At 61.1% G+C, this 14,895-nt stretch overlaps 2 protein-coding genes across 6 annotated transcripts; both read left to right on the top strand.

Annotated features, from left to right (window-relative positions):
- Positions 1 to 21: 21 nt before the first annotated feature.
- RPUSD1 (RNA pseudouridine synthase domain containing 1) lies at positions 22 to 4,001 on the top strand. 3 transcript variants are annotated; one of them, XM_048060997.2, is made up of 6 exons: positions 22 to 104; positions 274 to 465; positions 543 to 666; positions 813 to 915; positions 996 to 1,097; positions 1,386 to 4,001. In XM_048060997.2, the coding sequence occupies exons 2-6, from the start codon at positions 284 to 286 to the stop codon at positions 1,784 to 1,786; spliced, it is 912 nt and encodes a 303-aa protein (XP_047916954.2). In that variant the 5' UTR covers positions 22 to 104; positions 274 to 283; the 3' UTR covers positions 1,787 to 4,001. The 3 variants fall into 3 exon arrangements, with proteins under 3 accessions (XP_047916954.2, XP_047916945.2, XP_066833867.1); XM_048060988.2 differs by lacking the exon at positions 22 to 104 and having other exon boundaries at positions 121 to 465; XM_066977766.1 differs by lacking the exons at positions 22 to 104; positions 996 to 1,097 and having other exon boundaries at positions 135 to 465.
- A 2,162-nt stretch (positions 4,002 to 6,163) lies between these two features.
- Positions 6,164 to 14,623, top strand: LOC106032197 (mesothelin-like protein). 3 transcript variants are annotated; one of them, XM_066977763.1, is made up of 17 exons: positions 6,164 to 6,371; positions 6,648 to 6,883; positions 7,123 to 7,154; positions 7,538 to 7,587; positions 8,209 to 8,329; positions 8,410 to 8,495; positions 8,903 to 9,029; positions 9,120 to 9,310; positions 9,400 to 9,490; positions 9,571 to 9,715; positions 10,244 to 10,428; positions 10,836 to 10,991; positions 11,147 to 11,280; positions 11,520 to 11,650; positions 11,827 to 11,921; positions 12,145 to 13,180; positions 13,918 to 14,623. In XM_066977763.1, exons 2-17 carry the CDS (start codon positions 6,802 to 6,804, stop codon positions 13,998 to 14,000), a joined length of 2,745 nt encoding a protein of 914 aa, XP_066833864.1. In that variant the 5' UTR covers positions 6,164 to 6,371; positions 6,648 to 6,801; the 3' UTR covers positions 14,001 to 14,623. The 3 variants fall into 3 exon arrangements, with proteins under 3 accessions (XP_066833864.1, XP_066833863.1, XP_066833862.1); XM_066977762.1 differs by having other exon boundaries at positions 6,164 to 6,380; XM_066977761.1 differs by having other exon boundaries at positions 6,225 to 6,332; positions 6,680 to 6,883.
- Positions 14,624 to 14,895: the final 272 nt, after the last annotated feature.

Here is a 14,895-nt window from a genome sequence, read left to right as displayed (position 1 = left end):
GAGGCCGGAGGAGGAGGCGCTGATTGGTTCCGGCGCGATCCGCGCTCGGCGCCGAGGTGACGCGCTGCGGCCGCTCCGCCCGGCCGGGCCGGGCCGCGCCGCAGGTGGGCCGGGAGGGGGCCGCGAGCGGGGCCGGGGCCGCGGGGAGCCGCGGGGAGCCGCGGGTCCCCCGCCCCGGGCCGGGCGTGCGGGGCTGCGGCGGGCAAACGGCCCCGGTGCCGGCCCCGGTGCCGGTCCCGGTGCCAGCCCCCAGCCCCGCTGCTGTCCCCGCAGGGCGCTCGCCATGGAGCCGGGCACCATCGACAACCTGTGCATCCTGTACCAGAGCCCCGACTTCATCGTGGTCAACAAGCACTGGGACGTGCGCATCGACAGCAAGATGTGGTACGAGACCCTCACCCTGCAGAGCCAGCTCAAGCGCCGCTTCCCCGAGCTGGCCGACCCCGACACCTACTACGGCTTCAGGTGAGCGCCGGGCCCTGCCCAGGGCCGTGCGGCGGTGGCCGAGCGGCCGGGTGCTCCCGCCTGCCCTCTGCTCCCAGGTTCTGCCACCAGCTCGACTTCTCCACCAGCGGGGCCCTCTGCGTCGCGCTCAACAAGGCGGCGGCGGGGAGCGCCTACAAGTGCTTTAAGGACCGGCTGGTGACCAAAGCCTATCTCGCCCTGGTAAGCGCCTCCCAACAGCTCCTGCTCCTGGGTATCTCACCGTGCTCACTGTAGCTTGGCCTCTGCTTGCTCATCCCGGTGCTGCTGAGGAGTGAGTGTCGGTGCTGGGCTCGCCCCGTGGGCTGCCTCGTCCCGTCTCCCTGCAGGTGAGGGGCCACGTCGCCCAGAGCCGCATGACGATCCGGTACGCCATCGGGAAGAACACCACCGAGGGCATGACCCACATGATGTGCATCGACGGGACCGAGGGTGAGCGCCCTGCCCGCGCTGCCCCCGCCGCCCTCCCCCGGAGGGCTGCGCAGAGCTGACCCCTGCGGATCTCGTTGCAGGCTGCGAAAATCCCAAGCCCTGCCAGTCGGAGCTGATCGTGCTGGAGCACGGCTCCTACAGCGGAGACCCCGTGACCAAAGTGCTGCTGCAGCCGCTGACAGGTGGGAGCCACGGGGCGGCTGCAGCGGTGGGGGCTCCATGGGGGCTCACCCAGCACGGTGCCTGTGACCTTAGTGCAGGGTGCTGAGGCTGGACGGGTCCTGCAGTGGGACCTGCGCTTGCAGCCACGGGGCTTGGCTGCAGAGTGGCCGCGTGATGCAAAGCAAAGACTAGAAAGGGCCAAGCAGAGCTGGTTGCTCGTGGAGGATTTGAATTCTCTGGCTGGGGGGCACTAATGCCACTTGGGAATTGGGTGATAACCTGTGTTCCTGCTCGTGCTTTCCCCCCAGGGCGCACCCATCAGCTCCGCGTTCACTGCAGCGCCATCGGCCACCCCATCGTGGGGGACTTCACCTACAGCCAGAAGAAGGACAGCAGCCCCTACAGGATGATGCTCCACGCCTACTACCTGCGCATCCCCACCGGCAAGGAGCTCATCGAGGTCTGCGCGCCCGACCCCTTCGTCACGGCGATGGACAGCAACTGGGTGCCCCAGCACGTCACCCACCGGCTGGACGACACCATCCAGGAGCTAAAGGACAAGGCGATGCAGAAGGGGGAAGCGGAGGAGAGCCAGAAGGCCATGCTTGAGGACAGGGGAGTGGAGGTGCTGAGCAAAGCTAAGAGCCCGGAGACAGAGGAGCAGCGAGCCCGCTGTGAGCAGTGGCTGGCCGAGTGGGCGCTGGAGTGAGCACCAGCCACGTTCCTGCATTTCCAACCCACTGCTCCATTTTTGTCCCGATGGGTCCCAGAGCCCAGCACTGACTCCGCATCCGCACCTTCCGTATGCCGTGGCATCCCTCACTTCTGGGGCTGGGATTAGGCAGGTTTTAGCAGCGATTAGGATCGGTTTATTTTTTTAACGTACCCATCACCCATCTGGCCACCGGACGCCCCTTTCCTAATTGTGTGCCTAGCAGCCGTCACTGCGTCACGCGCCAGCTTAGAGTGACCCCAGAGCTTCACAGCCCTGTGCCGGGGCTGGGGCACGGCCGCTGGCTTTGCCGGGAACGTGGAGGGCAGCTGCAGAGCCCACCCGTGCTGGGATCTGAAAGGCAGCCCACCAGGACGTGCTGGGTGCAGCCGCGGGATCCATGAGGTCTGCGCCCCCCGTTCCAGCCTCCTGCGGTCAGCGGCAGGGCCCCCGGTGCAGGGGACGCGCTGCCCACCCCCTCCCCACCCCCTCGCTGCGTTTTTTTAAAGGCTTATTGAAGATGGATGAGTTGATACTAAGAGATTTTAAACTTTTTTCAGGTTTTTATGAGAAGAATCTAGTCTTTTAGCAGTTCTGAATCCCGATGGTCCCAGAGATGCGCGTATTTTTAGTACTTCCCTTGTATTAAATTTGCCAGCGTCCCTCAGCTTTTTCTAATAGACCCCACTATTCTTTCTACTAGCGTTTCCTTTTCTTAGCGCCCACCTTTTTCCTGGGTGTGGAGGTAACTCCTGGTGAGACAGATCAGAAGATAGAAGCTTCTTTCTGCTTTACCCTGACGAAGGGGAGTAGTTACCACGTTTTGGTCCTACTGCTCGACCGCCTGCCCGGCGGGTCGCTGCGGGGCTGTTGGCACTAGGTGGTGCCGGAGACAGGCCCTTTGCTTAGGCTGTTTGTTAGGGCTCTGGAGCAGCGAGCGGAGCGGATGAGATGGCTGAAGCGAAAAGAAAAGCTGAAGACTGCTGCAGGCAGCGGGAAGGAGCTTGTCTCTCGCTTTGGCGCTCAGGTTTGCAACGTGCCAAGATTCGTTTCTGCAAAAACGCCCTTGCTTCGCCGGCCAGCTTCGTCCTGCTTTGCTCTCCAGTTTCCACCCCGCTTCTCTGCAGCCCTGGGAGAAAACGAAGAGAGCAGATCAGCTTGAGTGGGATGAGGAGAGACAGCGCGTGGGCCACGGTGCCTGAAGGGACTGGAGCCACTGAAACGTGCTCCTGCGCACTGAGCGCCAGAGCCCCGGGCACTGAGCTGCACGTGCTGCAGGTCCCACCGGCCCACGAGAAGCCCTGGTCTGTGTACAATGCGCCGTGTAAAATCTTATACAATGCACCTAGCCAGTGGGTGAACAGAGCAGCCCGAAACCCTGCTTGGGGTCTTGCCTCGCACGTGGCCCTCACCCTGCTCGGCGTGAAGCTGCTGGGGGTCCGGATGGGTGCACGGCTCGGGCACCAAGTGGGCACCGAGCGGGCACCGGGGGCTCGGGAGGCGCCGCTGCGGTGGCAGAAGGCTCGCTGGAGCCACCTCCTCCCTGCCAGCTACCATCCCCACCTCCAGGTGTGGCCGGGGAAGCAGCCACAGGCGGGTCGGAAGGCTGTGAATGGATGACATGAACTGTTTGCCAAAGAATTAGCGTCAGCGATGTGCCCGGCAGGGCCCAAAAGGTTACGGGTGAGGTTTGCTGCCTCGGAGCCAGGATGCGCCCGTCGCGCAGGTCCTGCGTGGGGACGTCCCCGCTGCCACTGGTGGCTGCAGGGGCAGGGGCTGCCCTCGGCCGCGTGGGGACACGCTGTGCCCCTGCACACGGGGACGGTCACGCAGAACATCACGGCCAGGGGCTGGCACCCAGCATTCACCTGGGAGCACCAGAGGAGCCCCTGCATCCCGCCCCGTCCGTCGCGTGTTGCACTTTTACTCGATGTTGCAGGAACCAGAGAAATCTGTATTTTCCTTACCCAGAGAGGGGCTCACCAGAGCCCTGCCCCTGCTCTCCCTCGTGCGCCGGTGGGCAGTGCTGTCCGCACTCACTTCCACGGGGCATTTGCTGCATCTTGTGTGAATCCACTCGTGCATGTGCGGTGTGGGGGGGGTTGTGGTCGGGTGTGCGTGTTTCGTGACATTCTGTACCTCTGGGAGTAACCCTTATTTGTTGCGTGTTTGTGGACATCACCATAGTAAACCGTCACCTCCAGGCATGGCAGTTCCCCCTGTGGTCTCCTCCTTCACCCCGCGCGCTGCCAGGCGAGCCCAGGGGCTCTCAGGAATGAGCACGGACCGGCACAGCGGGGCCGGCCCCGGGGCTGCAACCCGGCCAACCTGTCCTGCGAGCACCCACTTTCGTGCGGGCACCGGCTTTCATCCTCACCCTGGTGAAACCCCCCTGGCCGAAACCATCGGGATTATCCGCCCAAAAGCCCTCCCGGGAGGGCAGAGGAGCTTGGAGCAGCTCCGCCACCGTGGGGGATTCGGTAGCTCCCATGCAGGCGGTGAGGATGCACGGGGAAGGTTGGGGCAGGTGCTGCTGCCTGGCCCTTCCCCAGCCCAAACCTCGGGCCCCCTGTGCCACCCCACAGTGCCGTCCCCAGAGATGGGGTCCCCAGGGATGGGAGCAGGGAGGGTTGGTTGTCCTCGCTTGCACAATTCTTCCCCGGGGACCTTTTCCATCTCAAATACCCGCGGTTCCACCCCATTTCGTGCTCTGGGTCCCAGCCATGGCACTGGCATTGGCACCGGTTGAGCCCCCCATGTCCCTGAGGGCATGGAGGGGTTTGGGACCCCGGGTGCCACCTGGGGCTCTGTCCCCTCCTGCACACATGCCCCGGGGTGGGCTCAGCCCCCTCTGGCCTCTCCCTGCCGCAGCCGCCCCGGCTCCTCTTCCCCCCCCCGCAGCCTGTGGCAGTGTTATGCCAGAACCAGAACTCTGCGTCACCCAACAAAAAGCACCTGACTGACAACACCGGCGGCTGGGGCTGTCCCAAACCAAACAACAGAGGTGGAAGGGAAGTTTCTCCTAAGTGCTGAAGAATGCAGACCTCTGGCAAGGACGGGCGGGAGCAGCGCAGCCCCACACTGCTGGGGTCCGTAGGGGTCGTGGGGAGCGCTGCCTACAGGCGTCGTTTTCCGGTGACACTTTTACATCAGTAGTTCATTCCTCAGCTTGGCGCAGCTGGAGAAACAAAGATCCGGAGAGATTACGTGCAGCTGTCAGGTTGTGAGCCTCTAGGGTCGTAGATCTGGCCACAGCGGGTAAGCAGCCGCCAGGAGCGGGGGCTCTCCTGCTGCCTCCCGACGCGGGAGGCTGGGGATGCAGCGTCCCCAGCGCTGCCTGCCAAAATGCAAAGGCCCCCAGCACGTGGGGGCTGTGGCCACCTCCCGTGATGGGTCCTGCACAGCCCCCGAGGTTGTTTCAGGGCCAGGTTTGAGCCCCGAGCAGATCCCGTGTCCGTGGTGCCCTGCACAGGCACCCACGGTGCCCTCACCCCTGCTCCCCACCACCGGCCGGGAAGGCTGGGGCGGTGGCCCCCTCCTGCCAGCAGCCCCACACAAGCAAGTTTCTGTAATTGCACCATTCCAGCAGCAGCTATTTTTATCACAGATCCTTTTGAAATAGAAACCAGAAACCCCTGCCAGCAGCTGCCCGAGCCCCTGTGCTGCGGGACCGCTTCACCGCCTCGGGGACGGGGGGACACGGGGGGCAGCGAGCACCGCATGGCCCCACAGCGAGCAGCCCCCAGCCCCAGCAGCACCAGGACAGGACCCCCACATCCTTCGAACAGGAGCTGCAGGGAGGGGAGCGAGGTCCCTCTGCGAAGGCTGACGTTCCCCAAAATGCACCCAGGGGCAGGGGGAGCTCCCACCTCACCGGGACGGGCAGCTGGACCCCGCCGCTGCCCAGCTGCCGTCTCCTCCCGGGGCTCAGAGAAGGTCACAGGCACTGCATTCGCTGTCTTGCGTCATCATTTCCCTCTGGCTTTTCATTGCATCTCCTTGGAAAGGCTTCGCTTCCTCTTTTTCTGCACCTTTTTTCATGTGCTGGATGGCATCACGGAGCACGACCAGAAATTCCGGGGAGAAAACTGTAAGAAAGGAAACAGAGATTGTCCACCACCAGGGCAAGAGGTTAACAGTGAGGAAAAGGGGTTCTGAGCCCTTACCTGAGGACTGCTGTGTTCTGAACCCCAGCTGCCCCATAAAATATATCCCTGAGTAGCTCAGGGGTTGTGGCTAACCCGGAGGACCTTTGTCTCCATGAGGAGCCCAGGAGCCGCCGGCCCAGAGGCATTAATTCATTAGCCCCAAAGTTCAAAGTGACCCTTTACATAAATTTAAAAAAAAAAAAAAAAAAAGGAGGGGAGAATGAAAACGGGGAAAGGAAAGAAAGCAACTTTACAAAACACTGTTGAGAAACTGCCTCCGTCACACCCCGTTTTTCAGAGCGCCATCCCCACCCCGCAGGAGATAAGGGCTGCACCGCTCCCCGGCGCTGCTCATCCCTGGCGGCTGGCGCGGGGCAGGCGGGCTCCCGGTGCAGGTGGGGGGCCTGAAACCCACGGCAGAGCCAAGCTCCTAGGTCAGCAAGGTAATTCTGTGCGGTGCTCCGGTCTGCTGATCCAGCTTCTGGAGCAGGGACTTATTTTCTGTAGGGGGGGCTCTCGGGGTCGGGATGCCGGGGGTGCAGCACCTGCTTGTGCGCCCCCACGGGCTTCGTGTGGGGCTGACCGCCGCCTTGTGCTGGATTTCTCCCCGCCTGCACTGGCGTGGCCCCGTGCAGAGCCAAGGGACTGTGGGGAACCCGGCTCTGGGTGCCAGCAAGGGCATCTCCTTACGGAGTTCATTTTAATAACAGGCGGAGAACGAGATCTGTCACCCACTATACAGGATTCAGAAACCTCCCGCGGCTGCGCGAGGACCTGTGCAGGCAGCACCGGGGCTCAGCTCCAGCCCCAGCTCCGGACGGAGGCAACCAGCACCAGGACCCCGCGGCCGCAGCCCCCCGCTCGATGCCCACCTGCAGACGAAGCCCCGGCGCAGGCAGGATGGTGCTGGCGGCCCCCGCCCTGGCCACCCTCGTCCTCAGCCTCCGTGAGTCACCGCCTGCCTCCGGGCTGCGCTCCCCGGGCTCTGCCATCAGCAGCCACGGCTGGGGGAGCTTTGGCCAGCCCGCAGCTGGCTCCACAGCAGGGCCCGGCATTTACTAAACATTGCTAAACTGGGAAAGGAAATCTTTCCTGCTTGTAAAGCTGGAGCTGCTCCAGAACAGACCCCCATCACCTCTACATGCGCTCCTGCCCGTTTTATAACACCGTCTCGCTTTGTTGCAGGATTTTCCACGGGCCTGGCACAAGCCGCACCGGTAAGTCCCTGCGGGTTGTCTCAGGGGCTCCAAAGGCACGGCAGTGGCCCAAAAGCAGCAGAGCTGTCACCATGCCCTGGCCCCATCCCCATCCCGGCTCTGCTATGACCCCACAGTGCTTGCCCACAGCTGCCCCGCAGCCTCCCCGTGCTGCTCCCAGTCCAAGGGAGGGGGTCCCAGGGGAAGCAGGGGCAGCCCCGCTGCTGAAGGGTTGGTCCCCGACCTTGACACGGGCTCTGGTGGCTTTTGCACCTGCGCGTGACCTGGAGCATCCCCAGGGCTGCGGCTTGCGGGCACAGCAGGCAGGCTGGGAGTGCTGCCCGGCCCCGGCAGATTTCGGGCTCCTTGCAGCTGATGTCTGCCTTTCCCCCCCCCCCCCCCAGGCTGCCCTGCTCTTCGGCACCGTCCTGTCCGCCACCGAGCCCTTTGCCGAGTAAGTACCGGCCCCTGGCAGGGCTCGGCGAGCGCGGGGGGCGCAGGGTGCGGCCGGGGGTTCCTGGCTGGGGCGGACGTCGCATTTCTCCCCGCGTGCGTCACCACCGCCGTGACAGGGAACTTGGGCTGGAGAAGATTTAAAACCTTGTGCAGCCAGTTCTGGTACTGGGCTAGGATTTCAGCTGCATCATCTTGTGTTGTCGCACAAACAGACAAAAAAAATGCCGTTCCCTTTACCGGGCTGGTACAGGCACAACAGGAGCCTCCCCTGGGCCAAAATCCGGGCTCTGCTGGTTTCTGCCTTACCCACAGCCCGGGGCACCCGCACCGCCCCAGGCTGCAGGGGGGACGTGCCTGTGGCTGTAGGGCATCTCCTTTGTCACGGCATCCCTTTTGTCACGGCATCCCTTTTGTCAAGGCATCTCTTTTGTCAGGGCATCTCTTTTGAAAGGGCATTTTCTTTGTCACGGCATCTCTGCCCACTTGCCCCACGCAACCACAGCCAAGGCAAAGGGGAATTTCCCGAAGGGTAGAGCAGGTTCAACCTGCCAGGGGGGGGAAGAGGGAAGGGAGGACACCCAAAAGAGGGGTGCGATGCAGCTGTACCTGCCCGATGCAGCCTTCCAGCCTCGGTCCTGCAAGGATTGCGGTGCTCCCAGGCCCACCGCCTGCCTGCTGCCGCCGTCCTCGTGCTCGCCCGGGAGGTGCGGAACAAAAGCGTGGAGCTGAGCAGCGCCCAGGTGGGCAGGGGGGGCTGCTGGAGTGGGGGGGTGGGCTCACACCTGCTCGGCGTGGTTAATAAAAGCGTTTCTTTGCCCAGCTGTCGTGCCTGGCCCGGCTGCTCGCTGCCAACAACCTGACGGCCAACTTCAGCAGCTACCCGCCTGACCTGCTGCTCTTCTTCGAGTGAGTACCGAGGGCGTCCTGGTGCTCCTTGGGAGCTCCGCGCGGGGAAGGACGTGATGAAAACCGCCTGCTGCTGGTGGCACCTTTAGACCAACACAGGGCAATCCCAGCCCCGCAGACCCCCAGCCCCTTCCTCACCCTGCTCCTCTCCAAGGCCAGGCAAAGCAGCGTGTGGCCGCACCACGCTGGCTGCGGCGTGGGGTGTGCGGGTCCCCCATCCTGCCCAGGGCAAGAGGAGACCCCCAGCACGGGCCAACGCACGAGCTCACCCCATGCCTCTCGTTGCTCAGAAGGGAGGGACGCCTTAAAACAACCCTCCCCACACCCCCAAAAAGGGGGCAGCGCGGCCTCTGTGCCCCCGTTTCCAGGCCACCCCTCCCCGCACCGCTGACTCTTGCTCCCCGCAGTGTGGCTGAGGTGCGCAGCGAGACCTGCGAGGAATTTTATTCCCTGGCTGCCCGCGGGAACCTGGAGCTGCTGCCCCGGGGCTCAGCACGGCGCAGGGCAATCCTGCACGGGGCTCTGGCCTGCGTGGTGAGTGGGGGCCGTGCCGCGGGCTCTGCGCTGGGGATGGTGAGGGTCCCCCGTGCCGGGCATAGGACGAGCACCACGTCCCTCTCCCAGGGCGCGAGCAGCTCCCGCCTGCGCCCCGAGCAGCTGGGCAGCCTCGGGGCGCTGGTGTGTGACATGGAGCCGGACACCATCACGGCCTCGGATCCCGGCATCCTGGAGAACCTGAAGCTCTGCACAGCACTGACGGGGGCTCAGCGGGGTGCTCTCAATGCCGCCCTTCTCGGGGGCGGCACGGCGTATGGGTGAGGAGCCCCCGCTCGCCGGGCGGTGAGCAGGAGGGAGGGGGGTTGTACCTGTGAGGATGCTGGACCGTGCCTCCTGTCGGCTGCAGGGATCCTTTGGGCTGGGATTTGCAGACTCTGCAAAGTTTGGGGCCGCTCGTGCTGGCTTTGAACCAGACCACGCTGAGCCTGGTGGCCAAGGTAAGCCGACCCCAAAGTGCCCATCCATCGGGGCCAACCCACGGCCGTGGGACCCAGCACCCTCTGCCCTCCCCTGGCAGGCGGCGAGGGAGGCGTTTGCCAGGAGCATCGCGGCCACCTACAGCAGCCAGGGGTGGTCCCAGCGGGAGAAGTCCCTGACCCTCCTGAGCGCCCTCGCAGCGGCCTCAGCAGCCTCTCGCCCCCGGCTGAAGCGGAGCACAGACCGTGAGCCTTTCCCTTCACTCTGGATCCATTCGGTTGCTCAAAGCTCGTGGGGTGAAAAACGCCCCCAGGGAGGGGGAGAGGACAGGCAGAAAGTGGAGATTGCCCATAAAGGAACCGGGGAGATGGGGGAAATGTGGGAAATGTTCCTTCCGCATGTTGGGGGCAGCGGCGGGGGGACAGCGCTGTGGGACCTGTGCAGCTCGCGTGGCTGTGCTGTACCAGAGAGCTTTTTATTGACTTTAACAAGACAAAGCAAAGCGCACATGGCCTGCAGAAACATAAACACGTTCTCCAGGAATAACTTTAAAACTGACGAATGAAAGCGAATAAGCCACAAGAGTGAGAGGGAGAACTGGGGGACGGGAAGCTGACCACAGTCCCGCCCTGTGAGATGGTTCGAGCAGCATTATTGCAATAACCTGCCCGTTCCATAGGGCTTTTCTGGGTGGCTCTGAGGCCCCCATGATGAGATCAGGGCCAGGTGTAGAGGGAAAACGCCCACCCCTAACTTGTCCTCCCCACCTGCAGGCTGCACGTCCAAGCCCATCACCCCCAGCACCCTCTCTGACAGCCTCCTGCTCATTGACTATGACACCCCCGAGCAGTTCTACCTCTGCCTGAGCGTTCTGGTTCTGAAAAACAGCCTGGCACTTGTGCTGGAGCAGCCGCTCACCACGGACTACCTCCAGATGGTGAAGAAAAAGCTGCAGGAGGTGATGGATGAAGCAGGGCAGGGGCTGCTGCACGGCCCCTGGTTGGCACGGTTGGGACCGGGGTCTGGGCGCTGCTGGGAGCAGGAGGTGCTCACTGGGGGGGCTGGTGCTTGGTATGATGCCCCTTTGTGCCCCGCAAAGCACCAAGGAGTTTGGGGGCTGGGGACGGCGTGGGCAAGGCAGAGCGGCAGCAGGGTGGGGAAACGGGTGGTGAAATGAGCTGGGTGAAGAATGCGTGGCAGAAAGCAGAAGGGTGGTGTTTGTGCGGACAGGGGTTTCTCAGTGCTTGTTGGGCTGCCGGAATTTGCCTTGGGATATGGAGAGCACCTCCTGTCTTAACATAGACATCGAGAGAAGCATCCCCCGTTCCCGACCCTCTTTTCTGACCCGCCGGCCTGGCCGTACAGGTCTACCCCGCGGGGATCCCGGATGACCAGCTGAGGCTGCTGGGGCCGCTGTCCCGGCAGTACACGGCGCAGGAGATCAGCCAGTGGCAGGTGACCTCCAGCGACACGCTCTGCGCCCTGCTCAGCCCCATGGACGGCGCGTGGAGCGCTGCCCAGGTACCTGTGCTGCCGGGGGACATGGGGGGACGGCTGCTGGCAGCAAAGGCAGTGCCCAAGCATGGCACAGGGGGGTTTTTGCAGCTCGCACGCGTTCCCCCCAGGAGCGTTTTCCTCCTCCAGATACCCACAGCCCTGTGGATTGTGTTTTCCAGAAGCAGCAGCTTATCGCAAGGTACCTGGAGCTAGGGGGCAAACTAACTGGCCCCTTGCTTCAGAAAATCGGTGGGAGATGCCTGTGTAGCCTGAGTGAGGAGCAGATCAAGAAAGTAACCCCAGAAGCAATCGGGTAAAGCACTTCATAGGGGTATTTGTCAGTCCTGTTTACAGGGGTATTTGTCAGCACCTGGGATCGCGGGGGAGGAGGGCAGAGGGGCGGCGGGTTCCCACCTCCGTTCTGGCTCTGCGATGTCCCCCTGTCGGCTCCCGCCTGAGCCAAACCACTTTTCCCCCCCAGCCATCCAAAGGGCTTTTGCTGTGGTTTGGGTGCTGCCCCCTGCTCTGACCTGTGACCCTCCCTTCCCCCAGGAGCGCCGGAGAACTGGACGTTTCCTCTTGCTCTCAAAGCAAAAAGGACCAGCTGTACAGGACAGCCCGGGAGGCCTTTGCTGGCCAGGCTGGCACCAGAGCCTATTACTGCCAGATCCGGCCCTACCTGGGTAGGTGCTCCAGCCTTCACCTTCCTCCCCACGGCAACAAGGCATGGGGATGTCATCCTTGGTTTGGGGGGTGGGGGGGGTTAGACAAGGTAAAGACATCCAACAGCCACCAGAGCCTGTCTTGCAGCATTGGAAGTGTTTGCAGGTATTTAGGAGCCCCATATGCTTTCTTCAAGGCGGAGCTCCAGTAAAGGACCTGAAGGACTTGGCTAACGCTGGCATCACCATCAGCATCGACACTTTTCTTGCCCTAAATCCCAATGAACTGCAGGTACGTTCCTGGTGCGCTGTTGCTCTTTTCCCTGCTGAAGGGAAGGGCCAGTCAAGGGCAGAGCTGTGGGGCTCAAGGCTGCAGTCCCATCAAATCACCAAGGCTTTATTTTTTACCTTTTTGTTCTTTTTAAAGTTATTCCTTGCTCCGCACCCTGTTAGAAAAGCACTCTGTGGCAGCGTCGGCTGTGGGGCTGACCAGAGGTGCTGTATGCGTATTGCAGAAACTCAGTGTCATGGATGTCAAAAACCTGCTTGGGACAGACGTTCAAGAACTGAAGAAAGCCGAAAATCAGACCGCCGTGCTTTGCTGGATCAAGAAACAGTCCCAGGAGGAACTGGACCGAATCCTGGGAATCGGCCTGCACGGGGGGATGGAGGAGCCCAGCCCCACGGGGACCACCACCCCGCCTCACCCCACCACCTCGGCCAGTATCGCCCCCACGACCACCGCCCCCACCACCACCGCCCTCCTCGCTTCCCCCAGCCCCATTGCCACGAGCAGCCGCCCTCCTAGTACGCCAAACACCAGCCCCAAGCCCCCCACCCCAAACGCTGTCAGCCCGACCCTCCCTACCAGCACTGCCCCACGCGCTTCCACCCCGCGGCCCAGCACCGCTCTGGGTCCCGCTGCCACCCCCACAGCCCGGCCTGCTCCAGCCCCCAGCTCCATCGCCCCATGCCTCATCCACCAGTCCGCCACCCCAAAGAAGACCACCACCACCCCGGCTGCCACCCTCCTCACCACCATCCTTGCTGCCACCAACCCCAGTGCCACTTCTCCGAGCTCTGCCCCCACCCCAGCTGCCACAGGCAGTGCCCCCCCCGGCACTCGCGTCACCAACCCGGCTGTTAGCACCCGCGGCACCAGCACCCTGCTGGTGCCCAGTAACGCCCCAGCACCCGGGGGCACCACCAGCCCAGCTCCCGCCACCCATACCACCACCATCCCGAGCACCACCAGTGCTCCCAGTGCCCTTGTCCCAAAGTCGACCGCTGCACCCGCTGCCACCACAGCCACAGAAACGAACCTTCCCCACAAGCCCACCCCAGTTCCCAACACCACTGTGTCCACCCAAAAGGGTGGCAGCTCCTCAACGGTCAAGACTACAACATTTGCTTGCAATGGTGGCCCTCCGGCACTTCTCGGACCCTCTTCCACCACCTCCAGCAGTGAGAACACCAAGAAAACACCCGCGGGTGTGCCAGAGCCACCAAAACCAACCCACGGTGGATACATCAATCTGCAACCCGAACCTGGTAAGGCATGTTAAGAGTCAGGAAAGGCTTAGGAATCGATGCCAAGGCAGAAATCTTCACTGACCAGAGCAGCTGATCCGCCTTTTTCCTTGCCAGCTTCAATACTGGCATGCTGCTGTCCACAAGAAACCCCAGATAGCTGCTGGCACGTCAGGTAGCAGTGTGTCTCCACAGGGCCTTATAGCCCCTGGGTCTGCAGCATACTGCCTTCAGATCCTGCAAGTCCAGCAAGGTGCATCTTAAGAGGTCTTGTAATGTTCTGAGAGCACAGCAGCCCTCAGCTGCTCTGCAGAAAGCTGGAGAAATTGCAGCAATGCCAGTGCTCTGCTTTATTTTTCACAGGGCAAGGATACAGGCCTTCCGTATTTTAGCTGCACATAGTCTTCTTGAATAGGAATCACTGTAGAAGCCCTAAAATCTGAAGTCCTGTATCCTGACAGAGCTACTTCAGTAGTTTTATTGACTCAGACAGATTTACTCCTGTTTCACATTAGCAAAATTAAGAGGAGACTCAGTCCTCCTGACTGCTCATGGCAAGGTGGTATTTGCAGCTGGGGTGCAGGTTCCTGCCTGAAGGTACAGGGTATGGCCAACGTCACAAAAGGCAGAAAAGTGTTGTCCTACACATGCAGTCCCCCAGGGTACCTGAACCCCAAAGCAATTCTACAGCCCTAACAGCTCACATGTGCTACTGATATGGATAATCCAGTTACTTCTCATCTGTGTTCTCTCTCCAGGATCAGGATCCAGGCTCTCCACCTGTGTGGTGCACATACTGATCACAGCCGTGGGCTTATCGCTGCTGCAAGGGCTTCTCTGACCCTACACCACCACCTCTAGCACCATGCTCACTAGATCCCTACTTAAAATTTTCACCATTCTGCAAAATAATGGTGCTGGCAAGCTCCCTGCTGAAACACAGAAACTCGGGAAAGTAAAAGAGTTTGTCTGTTTGCTTCCAGCAAGGAATTTGCTCATTATTTTTGAAGCTGGGAAGTGAAAGGAGGACAGATGATTTTCCATCCCAAAGCAGCCCAACAGATAATTACTACCTAGATGCTCTATATAGTACAAGTATCAGTAACATTGACTGAGCTGGCAATGCATTAATGCTGACAGCGGGTACAGTTCTGACAGCTTCACTCACACGGGGTGGCGTTTTACTTCTAAGCAGTCCCACTGGGAGCTGTTGAAAACAGTGGGAAAACTCAGGGATTCAAGTTACTGGCCACTGCAAGATAGGTAAAATATGGCCCAGGAATGCTGCCAGAAAGCTCGGCCAGAAATCCACTAACCTGCATTTAACTTGCTTCAAGAACGTATGAGACTTTTGATCAACATTTGTTCAAACTACGCCAAGCCTGATTAGAGGGAAGATTAACTGAAGATAGTTTGTCTTGATTACTGTTGCAATGTTATATAATAAAATATCAATCAACCTTTTTTTTCTTCCCCTAATCAAATGTGTCCTTTGATGTGTTTAGTGCTTTGTTGTTTGTTTTTTTGTTTGTTTGTTTTGTTTTGTTTTTTCTGGCTAACAAACCTGAACAGTTTCCATTTCTTTTGCTCTGACTTCCTTCCGTCTTCTCTCATAGCCCTCCTGCAAGCAAGCATTTCTCCCTCCAGCTTGCAGACCTCACCAATTTAATTCTTCACAGGCTGAGAAGACTCTCACATGTCATTTATTGAGTGAGTCAAGGCATGAGGAAACAAAT

The sequence above is a fragment of the Anser cygnoides genome, chromosome 15, assembly GCF_040182565.1.
Source record: "Anser cygnoides isolate HZ-2024a breed goose chromosome 15, Taihu_goose_T2T_genome, whole genome shotgun sequence".
Taxonomy (NCBI): domain Eukaryota; kingdom Metazoa; phylum Chordata; class Aves; order Anseriformes; family Anatidae; genus Anser; species Anser cygnoides.
This window is presented reverse-complemented; position numbering and strand designations above follow the sequence as displayed.